This window comes from Thunnus thynnus, chromosome 7 (genome assembly GCF_963924715.1).
Source record: "Thunnus thynnus chromosome 7, fThuThy2.1, whole genome shotgun sequence".
Lineage (NCBI taxonomy): Eukaryota > Metazoa > Chordata > Actinopteri > Scombriformes > Scombridae > Thunnus > Thunnus thynnus.
Window position 1 is genome coordinate 16,331,808 of NC_089523.1, and position 20,792 is coordinate 16,352,599.

The following is a 20,792-nucleotide window of genomic DNA, read 5'->3' on the forward strand; positions in this document are numbered from 1 at the left end:
TAAAGTCAAGTCATCCAGTCTGTTGCCAGTGAGGCTATTTTCAGGTATGAGTCGTATGAATTCCTTGCAGAAATAGAGTTTTCACAGATGTATTCCACTATAGGATTCAGGGATGTTGTTCAACAAGGAGGGATGCTGAAGAAGAATTGTGGCTCTATCGGCATCTCTGTCATTTAGACCAAACTTCCGAAGTGCTGCACTGACTGTTGTACTCTAAACAAGATTTTATAATGTTATGAAATTCCATAAGTCTGTAAAATTCTGTCCCTGGGTTATTGTCTTCTCCATGACTGTGGGCCTCTGATGCAACAGATCAAGAAAGTGTCAGGAATTTCCATATTTTTAGGTTTCTAAATGATTGAGCCTGCTTGTAAACTAAGTTTTTGGACCTGACATTTATTGTCATCTGTGGTAGTTTAGACATACAGGTACATGTTTAGTTTAAAATCATGCACATATAGCTGAATTTGTAGTAAATTTGCAGTATTATTGCCTTGACTTCCCTGTCTCAACAATATTCCAGATTCTACCTGGGCTTGAAAAGCAGTGTGTTCGTGCAACTACGTGGGGTGATGCTGTTCTCTGCACTGTATACACAACAAAGACACTGTATGCCACAAAACACTGTAAGGGAGAGAAACAGAGAAGGAAGAGAGAAGACTCCCAAATTCCACATTGAAAGGTTTTTCTTCTTCTTTTTCTGTTTATCAGATCAGAATACAATAACGTTGAGAACGTAATGGAACAGAATAGATTAGTTAAATGTATGGAGAAGTGAAAAAAGGAACACCAAGGACTCACTAACAGTATAAAGTTGACATTATGGTGTCCTGAATTATCCTTGAATAGATTTGCAACTATCAAGCAAAATCAAAGTAGTTATAATACAATAATTGATAATCACATTACTAAATAAATAGTGCTGTTAGATTTTGTCAAAGAACCTTGAACAGATTCCTTGAGAGTCTGAAAAAGTATTGTTGACTGTATCAACACATCAATTAAATTGCATGTTGGTCTGAATAACATTCAGCATGACCTCTCTACCCACAGACTATATCCTTAAATATGTCACAAATCTCTAAAAGCCACTATGAGTGATTGCTAAACTGTGTGTGTTAGGCTGTAAATTATAACAAGTGTGTTTTCTATGGGTTATGTAAGTGGCTCTTATTTAGAGGGCATATCTAATCCTGGCTGAATAACAAATGAGTCAAAAGAAGGCAGAATACATTCATTTCTTTATTCTGAAATTTATTTACTCCCTTTCAGGCAATTAAAAATATAAGATTCTCTTTTTTTCTGCTTTTTCTCACATTGGTATTTCACAGACGTTTCCCATAAATAAAATACAAAATACATTTTTTTTCTTTAAAACACAAATAAATATCATAATAAATATATTAGTTTAATTTAAACAACGCAAGGCAACCAATAACCAAAAGGAATACTGCGGTGTTAAAATCCCTGAACCAGGCTGTCAAACAAACAGGGGACAATAAAAGATGGGGTGCAATTTACAAACCAGCAATGATTACAGAATGTTAAAGTGTGTCAGTTATTCAGATCTTAACTCCATGACATATTTTTCTATTAGCACACTTTGATTTTTCAGCATTCTGAAACTTATATTTGTTTGCCCCCCAGGTCTTAGAAAAATCACACACACGCGCGCACACACACACACACACACACACACACACACACACACACACACTCACGCATGTATACACACATGCACGCGCACGCACGCACACACACACACACACACACACACAACAGAGTGAAGTATGAAGCTTTGGTTGAATGCTACTAGGAGACTTTGACAGTTTCTCCTGTTTGAATTAGCTGTAAAGTGCATTTCACAAATAAAATGGAATCAGTGACACGTCAGGCTCACTGATGAAGGCTACTGAATCAAACATACTGTTCATGGCACTGAGAGTGAATAGCCTGTGAGGCAGGGAGAATATTTAAGGCACAGGAATGAGTGATTATCACTACCGATAAGCCATTTTGATCACTACAGATTTACGGTAACTATAATGCAGACTAATTGCTGGTACTGTCAAGATCTGCAGATGAGTTAATTCTTATGGAAGACCACATACAAAGGTCTATTTGGCTACAAAATGTTTTAAGTATAAAAATAGAGTGATAACATTTGGGTACTAAAATCATCTCAGTATGTGTAGTTTGTCCAAGAAAAGTTCCACTGTTACAAACATAAATTAAGAACTTTAAGTGTTATTGTGTCATCAGAAGTTGACTTGTCCTGATCAGTTGTGGTTCTGAAGAAAGTCCAGATAGACAGACATTGTTAGTTATGTTGACAATGTGTGTCCATTCTCTTCTGTTCTTTCCCTTTGGATCCACTTAGTCAGACAGGGACAGACGCTCAAACACGGTGAGCCTCTTGGTGGCTGACCCATCAAACGTTGGAGACTCGGTTCCACTGGAACCTCCACTGCTGCTGCTGTAGCTGTCCTCCAGGGAGTCCTCAGAGGAGAAACGCTGGAGTCCAGGAGGCTTGATGAATCCTCCTGGACCTGCACACAGAGTGTTGCTGTCCTGGTGGTGCCCGTCATCTATGCTGGAGAAGACTCTGCTGTTGTTGCTGTTTAGAGCAGAAAGGTTATTTCCATGGCCGCACACACAGCGTGAGGCCTTTGGCTCCAGGATGAGAGGAATGTTGTGGATGTCTCCGGTGCTGGCACGGGTCTGATGGCTGTTAAACTGGAATGCTGCTGCCTCCCATTGCTGGGAGTCACCAAACACTGGGGAGAGGAGTTCTGCAGGAGGTGGAGAAACGGAGGGAGCACGACTGAACCCCAGGTTAGGATCATTAAAGGATGAAGGGAATGACGGAGGAGGTGAGCTGCGTGAGGAACCCAGGAACCCGGCAAAGCTGACGCTCTGGCGGAGCTGGTGGCGTGGATTCTGACCACTGGTTGTTGTGGGAGTTGGCTGTCGCTGATTCTGGAATTTGGCAGATGGTAACGGACCTCCGCTGATTTTCTCCTCATGGATGAAGTGGCAGCGTGAGCCATACGGGCAGTACCCAAAGTTGTAGAAGGTTCTGCAGGGCTCCGTCTTGTACTTAGGGTGGCGGTAAAGTCCACGTAGCTCTGCTTCACCATGAGCGAACTGACACTTATTGCCATACTTGCAGCTACCAGTCTCCTGGAAGCCACGGCACAGCTCAGTCTTGTAACGGTTAGAGGACAGCAGAGGTGGGAGCTGGGCTGGCAGGTTGGATGAGGGAGGGAAGCCTGGTGGGGGAGCCACAGTAGTAGCAGGGCTTGAGGGAAAGGCCTCCAGGTTCTTGAGCTGTCCGAAAGAGGAGAGCAGGGTGCTGCTGGACTCGGTAAGGCTCATGGAGCGGTCGGGCCGGAAGGGCAGCTGTTTTGGTTTGGAGACAGGGGCCTGGCTCCAGATGTTGGATGGCCAAAAAGGGCTACTGTTGTCGTCATTGTTAACATGCTCGGTGCTCAAGCTGTGGCTTGAGGAAGGAGGGGGGGAGGGGGCAGAGAAGAAGGAGGCTGACCGGTTCAGCCGACTCTGCCCTGGGACTTTGAGTTGAGACTGTGTCGGGACCAAGGCATCATCCAGGGCCAGGTTCAGTAAGTTCTGCTACAGATGATTGAAATAATTACTACACAGATAATACTTTTCATTTCAAAGCAATACATGTTGAATATTTATACTTTAATGCTACTTTCTACAACAAATGTATTTCAAGTTAGAGTTTTCAAGGTAGAGCAATAAATAACTAATTCTGGAGCATATATTCATATTTAAAACCTTTCATTTCTTATAAAAATAATCATGTTTTTTGAAGAATGCTTGCATACAAAAAATGTCAAAACAAAATAATTAAGAAACAGTACTAGAGGTTACATAACCTTTATCTTCCATTTACATCCAATCAGAAAATACAGATTAAATGTAGATAATTGTGCCTGTTTTCTGTTTCTCATGCATTATTCAGATACTGGAAGATTGGAATTCAAGAAACAAACAACTCAGCACTGACTGTCTCCCTTATCTCATTATCTCTTTAAACTGAAGTATTCCTCTGAGGCTAAATCTCTGTTCAACCCAAGGATTTTACTGTCAAATCAGTGATTCACACAGGAACAAAATGCGAAACAATAAACAAACAAACAACCACTTTGGGAGAGGAGTTACAGAGCTAATCCACCCCAAGTTTAAGAAGCTATTTCTCTTCTTTTTCCAAAACAAAACGATAAATTCATAAACTTTGACTCACCTTTGTGAAGATGTCAAGCATTTCGGACATGCTTTACCCTTTTGTACAAAAGAAGCAGCTTTCAGCTCGGAACCACAGATCACTGTTTGATACCTGTGTCCAGAATCAAGTCAAGTTAAGTCTGTGTGGTGTTGACGCGTTTTATAGCCTCAGAAACTCCTCCTACAAGTTTGGGAGGAGTTTCCATTCGCTATGTTCCCGTTTGACACTCCCTCTGCCTCAAGTTTCAGTGAGCTCACAATGGGCGTGGAGTAAAACACACACACACACACGCACACACACACACACACACACACACAAAAAAAAAGAAAGACAAGAAAGAAAACTGTGTATTTTTAGCTGGCTGTGTGAAATGTTTCAGTTTCGTAGGCATGTGAAGGCAAAGTGGCTTATTTACATAGGTCTCATGCAAGCTCTCCATCTAGGCTTATTACTTGTTTTTTCTATTCTCATTCTGTATGTTCACTCCTATGAATGATGAGAGGTTTTCTGCAGAGTGGTAAATCATTTCAGCTCTGTGAAATTTTTCAGGATCTAAAGCACCCAGATGTGAAGTGGCAAAGAGGGTTGTTTGTTTAGACCTGTACACTGATCCTTTTCATCCAACATAACAAGTGAGGAAGGGATTTTCTGTCTATACATGAACACGTAATCATATATTTACAGTATATACATTTCTATGACTAATGGCAGGTTTTCAGGAACTATTGTAAATCATCTTGTCCGGGATCACAGGCAGCACTGTATAGTTTCTGAGTGTTTTTTACCCACAGGGGGAGAGGATGTATTACTGTATGTTGTTGTTTACCAGAATACATATGACTATATTTCCCCTTATTTCCCTCAGTTTCTGTTATGATTACAACAGATTTAGAATATTCCACCAGAGCACCGAAACAGTTCACAGAACACAACTATTGATTAGTTGAAGGCAGAAACCTTTGTGCTGAAAACAAGATAGAGGTGAGTGAAATAAACAGCAGAGCCAAACAATCTAAACAGAACTGACCTAAACACTGGACTCTCATTTGCCATCTGTATTCAATCATTTTTACTCAGCACTGTGGTCGGCAGCACTCTTACAACCATGATATCGCTTGACTATTTATATTTTTGAGGATGTTTTGATGGAAGATTCACAACCTCATCACACTTTTAACTGTATGGCTGAAATAAGGCACACATCATTCTTAATCTTCAAATGTCAAATAAACTTCACAAACAAAACTGACAGTGTTGTAACCAGAGGATTATTGTTTGTGGCTAGTGTCTTTTTCTCCACTGGTTTGTATGGTGAGCTGTCATGGTTTTTGTTTTGCTTCTCATAGGGGTTCAGAACAGTGCCCCCCATCAATCAATTAATGATACAGCTTATAATTGCTTTATTATCTGAGCAAAGTTGTGTCACTGACTCTTTATTGGCCCATACCTTTACTGCTGCGTGTATTGATGATTCATAAATTAAATCAGAAGCTTAACGAACACATGATAATAAGAGATTATTGTGATAAAGCAATGAGATAAAGGGGAAATGATGGTAAGAGTGACGAAGAAAGATAAAAAAAAGGACCCCCCCCACCCCGACCCAGTGAACAGTGGACAAATAATTTATCTGATGTGTGTCTGCATATCTATAGGATCTGCTGTTGTGCTGATATCAGCAAATCAGGAGTCATTATCTTCTGCTGCTGCTGCTGCTGCTGCTGCCGCTGCTGCATGTGTCACCCACTCACATGAGTCATGTTTAATGCTGGTAATGACACAAACACAATCCTTCTAATAAATGTTTTACAAATGTGGAAGAGTCACTGCAGTATTAGTTAATTAGTGGTAATGCGTGATGATGGTAAACAGAAGAAGAAGGGTGCCGCTAGAAAAAAAATGCCAGAGTCAACCTGAGGCCAAAAAAGTACATGCACAAGGATTCTCAAACTGCACAGGAAAGGCATAGAAATGTGCTGTGCAGTTAACTCATAAACAGTATGCCTTGATGTCTTAAAGTGAGACAAAATATTATTTGACTTATTATACAATGTAGGCAGTGAATTTTGCTTTGGGTCCTGTAAATGTGATCAGTCCTCTTGACCATAAAGCCAATGACGCAAAGGAATGACGATGACTGATTGATATGTAGCAATTTTGAAGACAGGAAATATTTGGCTGCCAATTCTTACTTTAAGTTTCCAAATCCTTCAATAAAAGTAACAATACCACAATAGAGAAATCCTTTGCTTTGTAAAAGTAAATATTAGGAAGATGTTCTATCTTCTAAGCAGTAGTTCCACTTGAAGTGTTGAATTATTAATACATTAAGAAGTATTTTAAATTGGAGGAGGCCTCTTACCTCTAATCTCATTTTATATGCTTATCTGCTGTTGAATGGAAAATTACTTACTGTATTCAGATATTGCACAACTGCGCTGGACTGAAAATATAAACTCTCGCAAAATGGAACTACACAATTGAAACAGTGGAGGATTATAGTTTAGTGAAGTATTATTATATATTGCAAATATACTAAATAACTTCCCACTTCTGCTTCGAGAAACATTGAGGTATGATATAACCGTAGTTTCACTGTGACCTTACAACCACATTATGTCCATGTTCTCCCTGCTCTCACTGTACTTTTGTTTCTCGACATGATTATTCTCTTCACATGTGTGTCACTCTCAGCAGTCAGGACCTTGAGTTTGCATACACTCAAACTTTTTTTTCCCAGAATTAATGGTATGATTATCGTCTTTTTTAAAACTAATCATGGTATATTTTTAAATTTAAAAAAAATGCGATTACCTATCTGCTGATTGAACTGATAAAATGCACTAAACATCTTTTTTTTTTAGTTCAAAATATGATATAATTGTGCTCTAGTGGATGCCAGATTGTAACTATTTCCTTCTAAATGTGAGTGAGAGTTACACAAACTGTCATGTGCCACCATTACAACTCACAGGCCTCTTATGCGGACAGATTGACCAAACAGGCCTCTCATGTTCAGCTATTAATAACTGCAGCTAGATATACTAAATAACTTATCTAAATATTAACCTGACAGCATTAAGTACTCTGAAAAATATTTTATGAGGTTGTCTACATGGGTGTGGTAAAAATCTCTCCCTCTTTCTCTTCTCTTTCCCCTCTACTTCCTTCAGACTTTTTTCTCACCAGGCCAATAAACTGGCACAGAGGTAAGGAGGGCACATAGCTTGTGTTTGTGTGTGTGTGTGTGTGTGTGTGTGTGTGTGTGTGTGTGTTGTGGTTACCACGCACTACTTGTTTCTGTTCTGTCTCTGGCTTCAGTTGTATGGAAAGTCACCCTAACAGGGAGGGGCACTAGCGAACACACACTCGTACATTTCTTGCATGCAAACACACACAAGCACGGCTTAAAGGAGCATTCCTGCTGATGGTGGCTTCCAGCTTGTTGTGTTTTTTTTTTCTTCTCCCCTCGGTGACTAAGTGAGTGAACACTTATTGCCAAGTTTTCCACTGGGGTTTTTCTCCTTCTTTTCCAATGCATGCAATGTTGCTTTCTAACATGTTAGGACTTGATTGCACAATGCCGCATCAGTTATTTTTTTAAAAAGAGAGTGTAAATATGTGTAGGCTGTGGGAAAGCATGTAACATGAGCAAAGGGGGTAACAGGTTGCAAGGCTGAGACTCATCTATAACAACAGTCACACATCTAGAACCTTGAAGTGGTTAAACCTCAAATGTTAAGAACCTCAAGCATGAATTTCTCATCTTGAGAACCTATAAATGATGTGTATTTTGTCATGTAAATGTGCAGGGACAGCATAGTACAGGGAGTCTGGAAAGTCCAGACTTTGTAGCACTTGATAGCAAACCATTCACTCTGCGTAATTTAATTTTCTATTGGGATGAACCCATAAAGCAAATAAGTTCCCTCTCGTCACATGAACTTTAATATGAAAATCTTATTATTCCATAAAACCAAATTGAAACACTGTTTTTCTGTGACCACTTAGAATAGAATGTAATTGATTTTTTTTATGTCTTTGGCATGAAAAGTAATAGAAACAACTTAATATTGTAGAAAGAAATGCTTAAAGATGACAGAGAAGAAGAGACTAGCTGTTGTAAGTTTGATATATGTGTGCTATATATGACCTACAACAGGTTGTATAATGTATAGCACCCATCCCTTCAGTGTGCTTTGTACTGTGACTGTGTAATGTGGCTAAGCTGTATAGATGGATCATTAACTAAAATAGGCCTGTGTTTACCTTTATCAACCACGTAGCATCTGCTGTTACATGGAACTGCATCAGGAAGCCAGGTGATTTTATGTATGTTAAAAACATACATAAAATCACTGTCAAGTCAAGTTAGTCTTCCAGCCTCAGCCTATTAAATGTTGAGTTTTAAGTGAAAGTGAAGTACAGAACTATTATCAACAAAATGTATCAAAAGTATCAAGAGAAGCGATGCATTAATGCGGAAGTAGCATTTTACTGTAGTTGAGCTGGAGCTAATTCTGATTATACTGTTGGATTGTTCAATGTGTAACAGTTTGTTGTATTTTATAACATGTTTTGTAGTGAAAAAAGTATTTTCCTCTGAAATGTAGTGGAGTAGACATCTGGAATAATAAGAAAATACTCAAGGAAAGTACAAGAACCCCAAAATTATACTTAAGTACAATACTTAGTTATAATAAATTGACTGATTCTGATGATATTGTAAAAGTGACCATTAATATGCCTGTTGAATATCTTAAATGTATAATATTGTAGTATATTTAATGCTGCAACTTCATAAAATTTTGTCTCACAGCTGAACTAAAATTGCCATTTTGAATGAATTCCTTAAAAGAAGTTGTATTAACTGTCCTGGTGTATTTTTATCCCTCAGAGGGAGTCCTGGCAAAAGGGAAAATAAGAGCTATTCAAGCTGTTCAACCCCAATAGATGAGAATTTGAGGGGAAGTTTTCAGGGGTCTGACTCAGTCTGGATGGCTTCAAAGTTTCTAGTAATCATCATATAGTTCATAATGACAGTCAAATGAGGTCAACATACACAGAAGACGCCCAGAGGCTGTCAAGGTTTCCATAATGCTGAAACAAAACTTATGCTAATGACGATGGTAATAATAATGAATGCAGATATGTATGTAGACACAGTAGATCTTAAAATTAAATTACTGTAATTAATTTCTGTTATCCTTTGAGATTTTATTTTTGAAATATATGATATTTGTAGAATATACAGTATAACATAACTCTTGTTATGCTCTTATCTTCTTGTCTCTTTCCTTTCTGTTGCCTTTCTTTTTTCATTTCCTTCCCTATCCCAGGCCCAGGTTCACCTACACAGTTTGACCGGTCTATGCTTCTAATAAGTGATAGTTTGCAAATATTTAACCATGCCCTCTGTAACATTGCTATGGTGACATGCCAAACATTGCACACACAAGTGGGCACAGGCTCAACAGTTACTTAGCAACAGCCGTGGAGCAGGTTTGTAGAGCTAACATGGCCACCGCAGAAATGTAATGAGCCCGAGCTTCTCATGCTTGTGTTTTTATCAGGCGATTCTTTAGGATAGAGAGAGATGGAGGGGTGGCTGTGAAGAAAGAGGAGATATGGAAGGAGGGAGTGGGGGGAGAGAAAGTGAGTCAGTAGTTTAAGTTGGTCAGCAGCCCATGTTGACATGGCTGGGGAAAGTATCTGCCTGACACAGAGTCACCACCTTTATTTAATATCTAACAGATAAGGACTTTTTTTGCATGTAGGATAATTTGATAGCGGCTGTGGACTTTGGAAATCATTATTTTATAATTTATGTTATTATTTTATATTATAAATGAGGCAGAGTTAGCCTACAAGGCTAATTTATTTGTTGTTGTCCCAGGTTAAGTTTAAAAAGCATCCTAAACTAGAATAAAACAACATATCTTATGTACAAAACATAATAAATATGCATAAAACAGTAGCATAACACATGACAGTTAGCTACATTCCATAATGATAAAGAACAACTTAAATAAACTCAACTCAAACTCAAATAAATAAAAAACTTAGAGTTGGTATATACTCCTGTCCCTGATGCGGTATGCTGTAGCAGTGAGTTGGATAACTATAAAAACCCCTGCATGTAGAAATAACCGCCTGTCTCTCTGTTTACATCAGCCTATATGCTGAGTACAGTATGAGTGTCATTGCCAGTAATCTGGCCAGCATATGATGACTGGTCAGAATTTTTTGTGTATGTGTCAGCGTTTAAGAGCAACAGGGAAACACAAAACAAGCATTTGGCAATCCTAGTCCGGTGTTTTCCTTTCTCAAGTGTGAAATACTGACCTGTATTTCTACGAATAAGTCATTTGACCAAGCCTATACTGGTTTCTTCAATGCTACTGCGCACATTTATTTCAAGAGGTAGGAGTTATGAAAGCAGCAATTGCATGATTAATGTAGTAAACTGATTAGAGTATATATTTCGAAACATTTTTCCTTGGTTGGTATGTTCTCATCCTTTCATTCCAGTCATGAGTCTGTGAGAAAAAACAGCTCTGTTGTTACTGAAAGGGTGTCAGATCCTCTTCTCGGTAGTATATGATTACTGTGGCCAGTCATGTCCACTTGAACTCAATTTCATAAATGCTGGTTTAGGTGTTTATAATATAATGATTGTTCATTTTAAAATAGAATTTCAACTGCTACAGAACAACAAAGGCGATATCACAGCTTCAGAAGAAACAAGAAGAAAATTAAATAAAAACAAGTTATGAAAAGACAGAATCAAGTTGGAGCATTATTCAATTATAAATGAGAACCTCTATATGAATAAAAACATTACACATTTTCTATAATTATAAGGGATAATAAAGGCATGAGGCTGTCAACCCAATGTCAAAGGTCACCAAAATTTTCCACCTGAAGAAGTGTCTGTTCCGTGGAAGTCAGACTGTGAACTGAGGTGGTTAGCGATGTACACAGCAAAAAGGGTTTAGCCTGTGGCACAGATCAGCATGATGCTGGACTGGTTAGACTTGTTTCCGCAGGGTTTCTTCTCAAGGCAGGATTAGGCACAATGCAACACATAAGCAGTACAAATGTATACAAATGTGAGTGTGACCAGTGTGCAAAAACACACACACACACACACACACATCTTTCTCAGCCAGGTGCTGGGTCCAAAAAACTGTAATGATTCATGCCAGCCAAGGATATACAACACTTTCAAGACTTCCTGTCAAATGCTCTATTGTATTATGTTGGTATTAAGTTGATACTTCAGTACCCGATAGAAAACCTGATAGAAAACCAAACATTTTACTTTTTCTAACATACTAAAACAGAAAATTTTAAGGGATTATTCAACAATGTTGCAAGTCCTTGGCAGGCAAATGTAAGTGTACATATGTACAAAATATAAGTTTAAGTGTATAAGAGTGTTTTAGATTATATCTAAATATATTTTTTGCAAAGCTCATCAATTATGAGGAAATATCTGGCTTCTTCTATCAGTTTCCCCCAGAGTGTGGTTTTGGAGGAATTTCTTCTGTAGGCCAAACTCTGTCAAAAGACAGATGTTCAAATAAACATAACAATAATTCAAATTCTGTCCTAAACTTTTGCTATGAGAGCAGCGACTGCAATCTCAGATAATATTACAAATTTGTGTTTTTCCAGCATTAAGCTTAAAAGTTGCTTATTGGCTTTTTTGCCTCAGTGGAGTCAAAAGAGGTGGTTTCTTGTAACAGAGTGAAATCTGGAACGTGTGTGTGTGTGTGTTTCTATTCTGAAAGGGTGTTTTCTCTGGAGAGTCATACATTTCTCATCTAGATCCCAAACAAATTTCTCAGTGTGAAGTTTTTTCCCCCTTAAGGAACAAACAGGCACTTTACAGATGTAGACAAATCAGCTTTATGCCACAATCCTTCAAACTGACTGTGAAGGATTGTGGCACGAAACAAATCCAATGCCTGTGTGGGATTGATTTGATCTTCTGATTGGAAGACAAATATATTTCCACTCTTTGGTCAGTCATAAAAATGCAGCCGGATGTTAAAAATAAATAAATAAAACATCTTCGGTTCATGTCTCATCTAACATTAGTTCCAATAAAAGTCGTTACAGGCCTAGTCATGTGGGTGCTGCGGAGGTTTTGGCAATAAATCTTGGGTTTCCTTTCTTTACCTGTCAAGTTCTGCGCGTCAAATAATAAGTGAAAGAGAAAGAAGTAATGTGATTTTTTTTTTCAACTTCTTGTGCAAGAGAAAATTTTTGGAGTTGTGTTGCCAGATGGAGCTCCTTGAGCGATTTTGCAACACTAGTTCTCAAAATAAGCACATAATGTACTACTTTGTGTACCAAAGCTTATCTAGTTTAATCGATCAAGATTATTTGGCTTCAAATGGTTGAGGTTATTCTTTCCACCTATGCAGAATTAGATAAACCTGTGGATGTCTTTTTTATGAATCTCAAATGTCATCTTTGTTGTGCAGGAATATACTTTGTTCCAATATACATTCTCTCTTGCCCTGATCTTGAGAAGGTCATACATGCTCTTATATCATCTCATTTGGATTATTTTGATTCATTGTATTCACGGTTAAGCCAGAAAATGATCTCATGCCTTCAGCTGGTTCAAAACGCAGCTGCTTGGCTTTTAAGAAATGCGAGAAGACAACAGAAGAGGTTTCTTCCTGTTAAAGGGGAGTTTTTCCTTGCCGTTATCGCCAAGTGCTTGCTCATGGGGATATTATTGGGAATTGTTGGGTTAAAGAGTACAGTCTTGACCTGCTCTATGTGATAAATGTCCTGAGATAACTTTTGTTATGATTTGGCACTAAATAAATTAAACTGAGCTGAATTGAATTGAAAGATCATATCATTGTTGTTTCAGCCTCTCTTAACTGGTTACCAGTCAGTTTTAGAATTGATTTTAAGATTTTACTGATTACCTTTAAAGCACTTCATGGCTTAGAGTCCAGCTACATTGCTAAGTTATTACTTGTCCTCTACAAACCTGAGCACAGAGTCAGACCTTCAATCAGAGTCATTCTGGCTGTTCCTGGGTCAAGGTGACCGGGCTTCTGCAGTAAAGGCCATTCAGCTCTGAAAGTCCCTGTCTAAAGATCTGAGGCTTGCAAAGTCAGTGACATCTTTTAAATCACTCTTTTATTTTATTATTACTGATTTCCAGCATGTCTTATCTATTTTATTACCACTGTTCTTTTTAATTGTTATAATAATTATTATTTTTAATCTTCTACTAGAGATATTTTATAGTTTTATTATATTTTATTTTAATTGTCAGATTTTACTGCCTCATTTTAGTGCTTAGATTTTTTTACCATGTAAAGGACTTTGTAACTTTGTGCTGTATAAATAAAGTTTATTATGATTATTATAATTATGATGGTGATGATGATTATGATGATGATGATTATTTCATCCATTCTAATTCTGTGTATACTAAAAGTTGATAATGCAAAGTGTTAAAGTGCAAACTTTGGAGGTCTATTCCTGACTTTTGAGAGGAATTGCTACTTGGGATTACGGAGTTTATCTAGTTGTTTCCATACATCCGAGAGCAAACATATATAAAACATAATAATGGTAACAAATAGGTTTCACAGAGTCTGACTCTCTCTCTGCATAACATACTGAGCTGTCCTGTAAAAACCTCATGCATTCTGGCACAGCAAATGCTTATATCAGCAAGTTAGTGACCTAACCCTCTGTGTGTGTGTGTGTGTGTGTGTGTGTGTGTGTGTGTGTACAGGTTCTCTCTCTTAGGTCAAGGACAACACTATGTGTTGTCAGGCGATATCTGCATCTGTCGCTACACTGTGACTCATTCAGTGTGGAGGTGTTTTCCCGCTGTGCTGGCCCTGTGGCGTGTGGAGTATGAGCACTGCCTCCATGGCTGCTCTCCAGGTTTCATCCTGTGTCCACTGAGCTCCACGTTTAGCTGCAAGATCTCAGCAGATGTTTTATTTTTGGAACTATTTAATCATGGTGTTCCTTTGCCAAAGTTGGAAGGACATGGACAGATTTCACCGCTACCAATAACACTCAAATGTATATTGTCTGCAAAAAAGAATTTAAAAAAGAAAGGATGAGCAAAATTGTACATTTGGTGGCTTTAAACAAAGCTGAATGAAAAGTTTGTTTGTAAAGTAAAATGAAAAGTTTGTTTATGGCCATTGTGACGGAGTGGTAAGCAGAACTGACTTCACTAAAGTACTACGAGGAACAAAAACAGCAATGCCATCCATTATGACTGAATGGAAAATTGCCTGCTCCAGCCTGTTGCCGGTTTTGAGTCCAAAAACAGAAAAGGATGTTATTGTATATGTAATAGTTATACATGTATCTAGTCCCAGGAAAGACTTTAGATTAGTCACAGGAAATCTTTGCAGTCTATTGGGAGAGGTTTTAAGAGTCTGACCTTTCAACGCTTTTATCACAAACTCTTCAGTATTGAGCAATAATGTTGTTACAGAATAGAATACAAAGAGCTGGGCATGTCAGCTCCTAACTTTTCTTCCTTAACTTGCTCCATACCTTCATCTGTTTATTTTATTTGGCCTTCAGCATGTGTGTCAACTCCCGCTGAGACTCTTAATGAATTCTCTTAAGTTGTACTATTTCTCAAAACCTTGTTTTTTTCCCTCCTCCTTCATTTCCCTTCCCACTTTTCCAGAAACACCCGCTTGCTTCCTTCTCACACGGAAATGGGGTCAGGTTGCAGAGAGGCAGAAGAATGAGGGGGGAGGGATAGACGGGAAGCCACAGTCGGAAAATGAAACAAAATGTTCTGAACTGCAGGCTGGAGTAACTTCCAGGAAATGAGCTCGAGCTCAGGGTGAAACTCCCCCAGAAGTTTGCTCTTGAATTAGATGAAAGGTGAAAAACATCCCTGGAAAGGCGAGAGAAAATTAAAATTGTACATCACAACACTGTCATAATTGTCACATTAAAGAGAGAGAGTGTCAAGGTTTTGGTAGTGGATTTTCGTAGAATTGCCCCATGAATGTTTAAATGTGATAATCAGTGCAACGCAAAAAGCCCATGGTGATAAAGTGTATCTGCCTGTGGGAAAGAACAGAGAAGAGGAGGAGGAGAGGAGATGAAAAATAGATGAATATTTTGAAATGTTTTCTGAGGGCTTACGGGGCTTTTTATAGCTACATTTATCTGTATTATTAATGACCTGAAAAAAACAGTAATACTTGCAATACTTCCATTAAATATTTGAACCTCTAACCAATTTAATATGAATGCAGATGAGAAATGCATTCACACATTAGAAATCATGTAGCAATTATTGTATTATAAGCATTATTGTAATATTATTTTACTTTTTTTTTTTTTTGCTATATTTTCCCTCATCAAATACACTCAAATGTTGGGAAATAAATAAAATAGATGAAATGCAGACAGAGATCAGTTTTCTTATAGACAGACAAAAATAAGAAAGGGAACTTCCCCCCAAATTTTCCCCAGAAATTAGTCTTTCCTTTCCGTCCAAGGGTTGCGTTTGTTCAAAATCTCATAAAATAGTAGTTCTCGCAGAACTGCCGGGAGAATACGTGACCGTCAAAAAGCAATTTTGTTTGTGCAGGACATTTCTTCTTTATACTGTAATGCACATCACTTTTCCTCATTCTTTTTTCTCTTCTCATTTTATTTCTGTTATCAGAAATTAGTTGATCCATCCCATGTACTGCATATCATTAGTTTTTATGGACTTAATGAACATATTTTACTTTGTTATGTGGTTTGACAACATGTGTTTGGATCAAAACAAAGCAAAACAATAAGGCCTCACTGATCTGAACTGATAAATGACCAGTAATAAACCTGCCTGGTATTCTGTATATTCAATACTGGTTTCAGGGCATTTCGCCATCATTTATCATTCTATAACCCTGTAAAACAAGGAAGCGTGCTGCAGGAGTATATGGAAATGATGGGCTTTTGTAGTTTCGCCCTGTTCCTCTGGTCTTAGAGAGTCTTGTGGTGAACTTCAAGATAGCGTAGATTAAAACCTGAGATGGCAGGTTGAAGTCACACAGCAGCATCAGGAACAAAGATAAGACTTTAGGAAACCATCATGGGCAAGATAGTACAAACTTTACTGAACTTCACTTAAAAGAAAAAAAACCAAAAAACTGTGATTAATGTTGGATTTTTCTGACATCACATTCCTTTATGTCCCTAGGAGAACACTTTATCATCATACCCTCAGCATGTAGCAGACCAAGACATTATTAAAATTATTTTGTCTAGTAGCAGTGACATCAGTGCAGTAATTGATGTGACCTAAAAGCAGATTTGGACTCGACTGAAATATTTCAGGCTTGCCTCCTGTAAATGTCATAATGTTTCATTAACAGCATATTTGGAGCCTAACAATCATCATCTTCTGCGTCATTCCCCGTCTCCCTCTGTGATGTTGTGCCACTATCTTCTCTTCCATCCTTCAGTGCTGCTTGACTGCATGCCGTACTCTACTGATAAAACCTCTTTTTTTATAACCCTTATCCACTTATAATGGCTCTACCTTTCTTTCTGTATGCCATGGAGGTATTTATTCTGCCTCAAGCTTTCTCTCTCTAACTCTGTCTCTCCTGACTGTTTCTTTAAAAGGAAAAGTATGTTCTTGGCTTCGCTGCGGGAACAAAACACACACACACACACACAGTAAGAGGGAGAGATCAGAATGAGGGAAGAAGGGAGTTTCGCAGATGTGTCTTGGCTATGATCATAATAATACGCAAGAGCTGACAGAGAGAGTTTGATTTTCTACATATGAACCTCTAAGTGTTTCTATTTCAGAACTCACACATGCAGCACAGCTGGCTGACAGAGCAGTAGTTGTCAATTCCTTCCTCTTTGTCTCTCTTTCCTAAATGAGCTCAGTGTTACTGCATATTTCTCTTTAAAGTCACCAGTTAAAAGTAATGAGAACCACTAGGCTGTTTAGTTGCTGCTGTGTTAAACTCATCATTATAAATTCTCATGTTTCTGAGTGCAAAGACTCAAAGAATTGTCTTTTGTTGAAGAGCATAAACATCGGACTCCCTGGATGTGTTTTTATGTAACATTTCAACCATGAGAGTCAACAGCACGATAATAAAATGTAATTATTCAATTAATTAGCGTATTATAACTCAGGATAATGTGGCATCAACAATGACGCATGCAAAAACATTCTAAATTTATGATATTGCAAGTGAGTTTATGGTGAGATCATGGACCAAGATAGGCTATGATTCTGATAATAGATAGATTATACTGTATATAATAATGAGCAAATAGGATTATTTGTATATACAGTATATTTGACATGTGGTTGTTATGAGGGTAGCCTTGAGAAATGAAGACAGTAAAAATGTTGATAAAAGGAGTTGGAAGTTATGATAGAGAAATACAGAACGTGGAGAGTGCTTTGCTTTCAACTCATGGCAGTTTCATACTTTTAGATTTACATTTGTTGCACTTGACAATCTTTTTGGGAAGCAGGTGCACATTTGTGTGGAAGAGAAAAGAAGGAAGAGACATTACACATACATAACACACATGCATGTATATGTAAGAAAGTGAGAGTACGCTATTCTAACAGAGAGGCACACTGCGAGGTATATTCAGATTGTTTACTTCATAGTATTATTTGACCAAAGAGATGGGAGGTCTAAATAAATAAGTCACTAACATGGGGAGACCTAGAGACACTGAAACTCCTCTGTCCTCTGTTCAGTCCGTCAGCTCTCTTCCTCCCTCTCACATACACTTTGTATTTCCCACTACACCACTATTGACACACACGGGTGTACACACACACACACACACACACACACACCCTCGCAAACACATAGGACCTCAGCTGTAACTCACATACAATCTCTCTCACATTCTGTCCACCGCTGCTCACTCTTCACATTTGAAAGACTCTCTTGTAAAGTGTGTGAAACGGTATGGAGGTGTAAAGATGTAATGGGAAAGTAGTGTGCGTGTGGGTGTGTCACATAGGTGGTAAAAACACAAGATCATGTTCGTCACATTCCAGATCCTCTTTATAAATAAAAAAATTAGAAAAATACCCATTTGGGGGAGTTGCTGTGGTTCTGCAGTTGTCACAGATTTAGAATTTACCTCATATTCAGTTCTTTGCAAACAATGTCACACCATAATTCTGTTTGTCGTCTAAGTTCACAAATAATAACAACGTAACATGACTAAGGGGAGGAATATATTTTAAGTCACAGCTTCAGAAAAGAATGGTGTTATGTTGTTACCAAAGACACTTAAGAAATGTCATGTTAATATTCAGGTTAGGACTGATGTGCCATATCGCACTTACAGACAAGTATATAGCTTGCAATATACATTATCAACATTAATTGTGTACATACAGATGCATAAATGCAAACCCTTCAGAGAGATGCAGGGTTAGTATATTTATTACAAGAGTATTTATTTGACTATACAGGATTGAAATATGGCTCCATGTGGCAGATTAGTTGAACAATTTTCAAATAGATATATTTACAACAAAAGTCATTGCCTTATCTCATTCCTTGTTCCATTATTGTAAACTCACATATTTCAGTACACGTCTGTCTTTTAGTCTGTATTTCAGAGTTCGGGAGAAGAAAGGTGTTGTAAGTGCAAATGTTGTGACATGATACAAGTATTATAATAGTTCAGCAGCAAAGTCTCCTTGTCATTTGTTCTCACTATTTTCTTCATACAGTAGACCCTGTACTGTATGTTCAAAAAAACGTTGATCAGGTTTGTCGAGTCATACCTGTCAAGTGACAGTGACAGTGCAGTTTAACTTCATCACTTCAGCTTCACAAAGGCAGCAGTAGATGCTTGTCGTCTTTGCTGTGTGATTATGTGTGAAGTACTGAAGTTCTCTGTTGTTGTGACTTTGATCTGGAGCTCTAAACACTGTACAAGAAAACTTCAGCTGTTGAGAAAAGTGAGTCAAATGTGGCCACCAGGCCAACCTGGCAAACATATTTTTATTAGTAATCCTGGAACAAAATCCACAGTCTATGTTCATTTTCTGTGCACTGTCTCCAATCTGTCAACAAGACATTAAAAGCACCAACACCTTCTTTGTGATGCTAACTGGGTCAAAATGCTGTGAATTCAACACCTACACACATGCTGTCATTCACACAAAACGTGTCATACATGCGTACACACACACACCACAGAGAAGCATTGTGATCACAATAGAAAACCCTGACATTTATCATTTTTACAGTGACAGGAAAATGGCTACAGTACTGTTGATCACTGATGTGTTAGTAAGATAGTAACCAAGGTGACTTCTGCAGTGAACTACACATAGGCTGCACATGCAAAAGCATATAATAACTGTGTACAGAAGGAATTATAGGTGATAGAGAAAAACAGCATGGATCAAAGCATCGCCTGACATTAAAAAACAACATGCTTCATCATATTGATATACCACCAATGTGCTAGTGTGCATCTGCCTTTGTGTGTGTTTTTCTGTGCATATAAGGCCTGAAGACAAGTTTTTGGGTGTGGCCTGGCATTGCTTAAGTTTGAGAAAGGCGAGGTCTTATGACATAAGCAGGTGAAACCTGTTTTCAGTTTGTGGCAGGAAATGATGCAGGCACCAGTGTGTGTTTTTGTGTATGTGGGTACAGTGAGAAAACAGCCTACTTTTATCTCCATGCTGGCTTGTGTGTTTAAACAATAAAGAAAACAGTTATTATATGCTGCGTTTAAAGACATACACAACGTGGAGAAATCCATGATTCTTGATTCAGTATGAACTTTAGTTCATGAAGAGGTTTTGACTGTTTTGACTGGCAGTTAAAATAGTGGCTGGGCAGGCTACATTATATAATGGACTGAGTCACTGAGTTGTTTATATGACAGACAACACACACACACACACACACACACACACACACACACACACACACACAGGTCTATGCTGTGTGATTGAGAGAGTGAGTGAGGGACTAGAGTAAAAGAGGTAGAGAGATGGACACACGCACATGCTCTCTGTCACACACACAAACACGCACGCGCACACATACACACACAGACTCATAAGGTTGGTGAGTCAGTGAGGAATGTGTGCTATGCGGGTCTGAGCAAAGCTGAGTGCACAGCATGAGGACAGCAGCTGGGACCCTTCATGCTGGTGCTTGACAAGCTTAAAGGAATGTGCTATTGCTTAGTTCTGTCAATAGAAGGTCAATCTTGAACTTATTTGTGTCTGTAAGGCCAAAAAACACTGAAATACACTTGGTGTTGGCTGAGAAAAAGCCATTTGCCAACTTATAGTCAAGCTCGGATTCATTTTGGTCATTCCTACAATACTGAATATCAGCTGCAGAAAGGTATATTCAAACTTACACACTTCATGTGTGACATCACCTGTTGGTTTGCATTGGAACCAGTTAGAATCCCAGAGCTGCTGCTTTTGGTCAGCATCATCTTTTCTGTTTGGAGCAACACCAAGCACTCCTTATTGGACTAT

The 20,792-nt window shown here is 38.3% G+C and overlaps 1 protein-coding gene and 1 long non-coding RNA gene across 3 annotated transcripts; one reads left to right on the forward strand and one right to left on the reverse strand.

Moving 5' to 3' along the window:
• Positions 1-1,229: 1,229 nt before the first annotated feature.
• zgc:162730 (uncharacterized protein LOC564559 homolog) lies at positions 1,230-4,407 on the reverse strand. 2 transcript variants are annotated; one of them, XM_067594610.1, is made up of 2 exons: positions 4,274-4,407; positions 1,230-3,633 (listed from the first exon to the last, which is right to left on the reverse strand). In XM_067594610.1, exons 1-2 carry the CDS (start codon positions 4,301-4,303, stop codon positions 2,377-2,379), a joined length of 1,287 nt encoding a protein of 428 aa, XP_067450711.1. In that variant the 5' UTR covers positions 4,304-4,407; the 3' UTR covers positions 1,230-2,376. The 2 variants fall into 2 exon arrangements, with proteins under 2 accessions (XP_067450711.1, XP_067450712.1); XM_067594611.1 differs by having other exon boundaries at positions 1,230-3,630; positions 4,274-4,406.
• Positions 4,408-7,269: 2,862 nt separating this feature from the next.
• On the forward strand, positions 7,270-19,655 carry LOC137186012 (uncharacterized). The gene is made up of 3 exons (XR_010928949.1): positions 7,270-7,464; positions 13,285-13,399; positions 14,034-19,655. It is a non-coding gene; the product is annotated as an uncharacterized lncRNA (long non-coding RNA).
• Positions 19,656-20,792: the final 1,137 nt, after the last annotated feature.

Excerpts from the sequence above, each read along its gene's own strand:
- zgc:162730 (XM_067594610.1), bottom strand. The coding sequence starts at position 4,303 with ATGTCCGAAATGCTTGACATCTTCACAAAG. Across the intron at positions 3,634-4,273 it reads TGCTTGACATCTTCACAAAG|CAGAACTTACTGAACCTGGC; the intron begins GTGAGTCAAAGT and ends AATCATCTGTAG.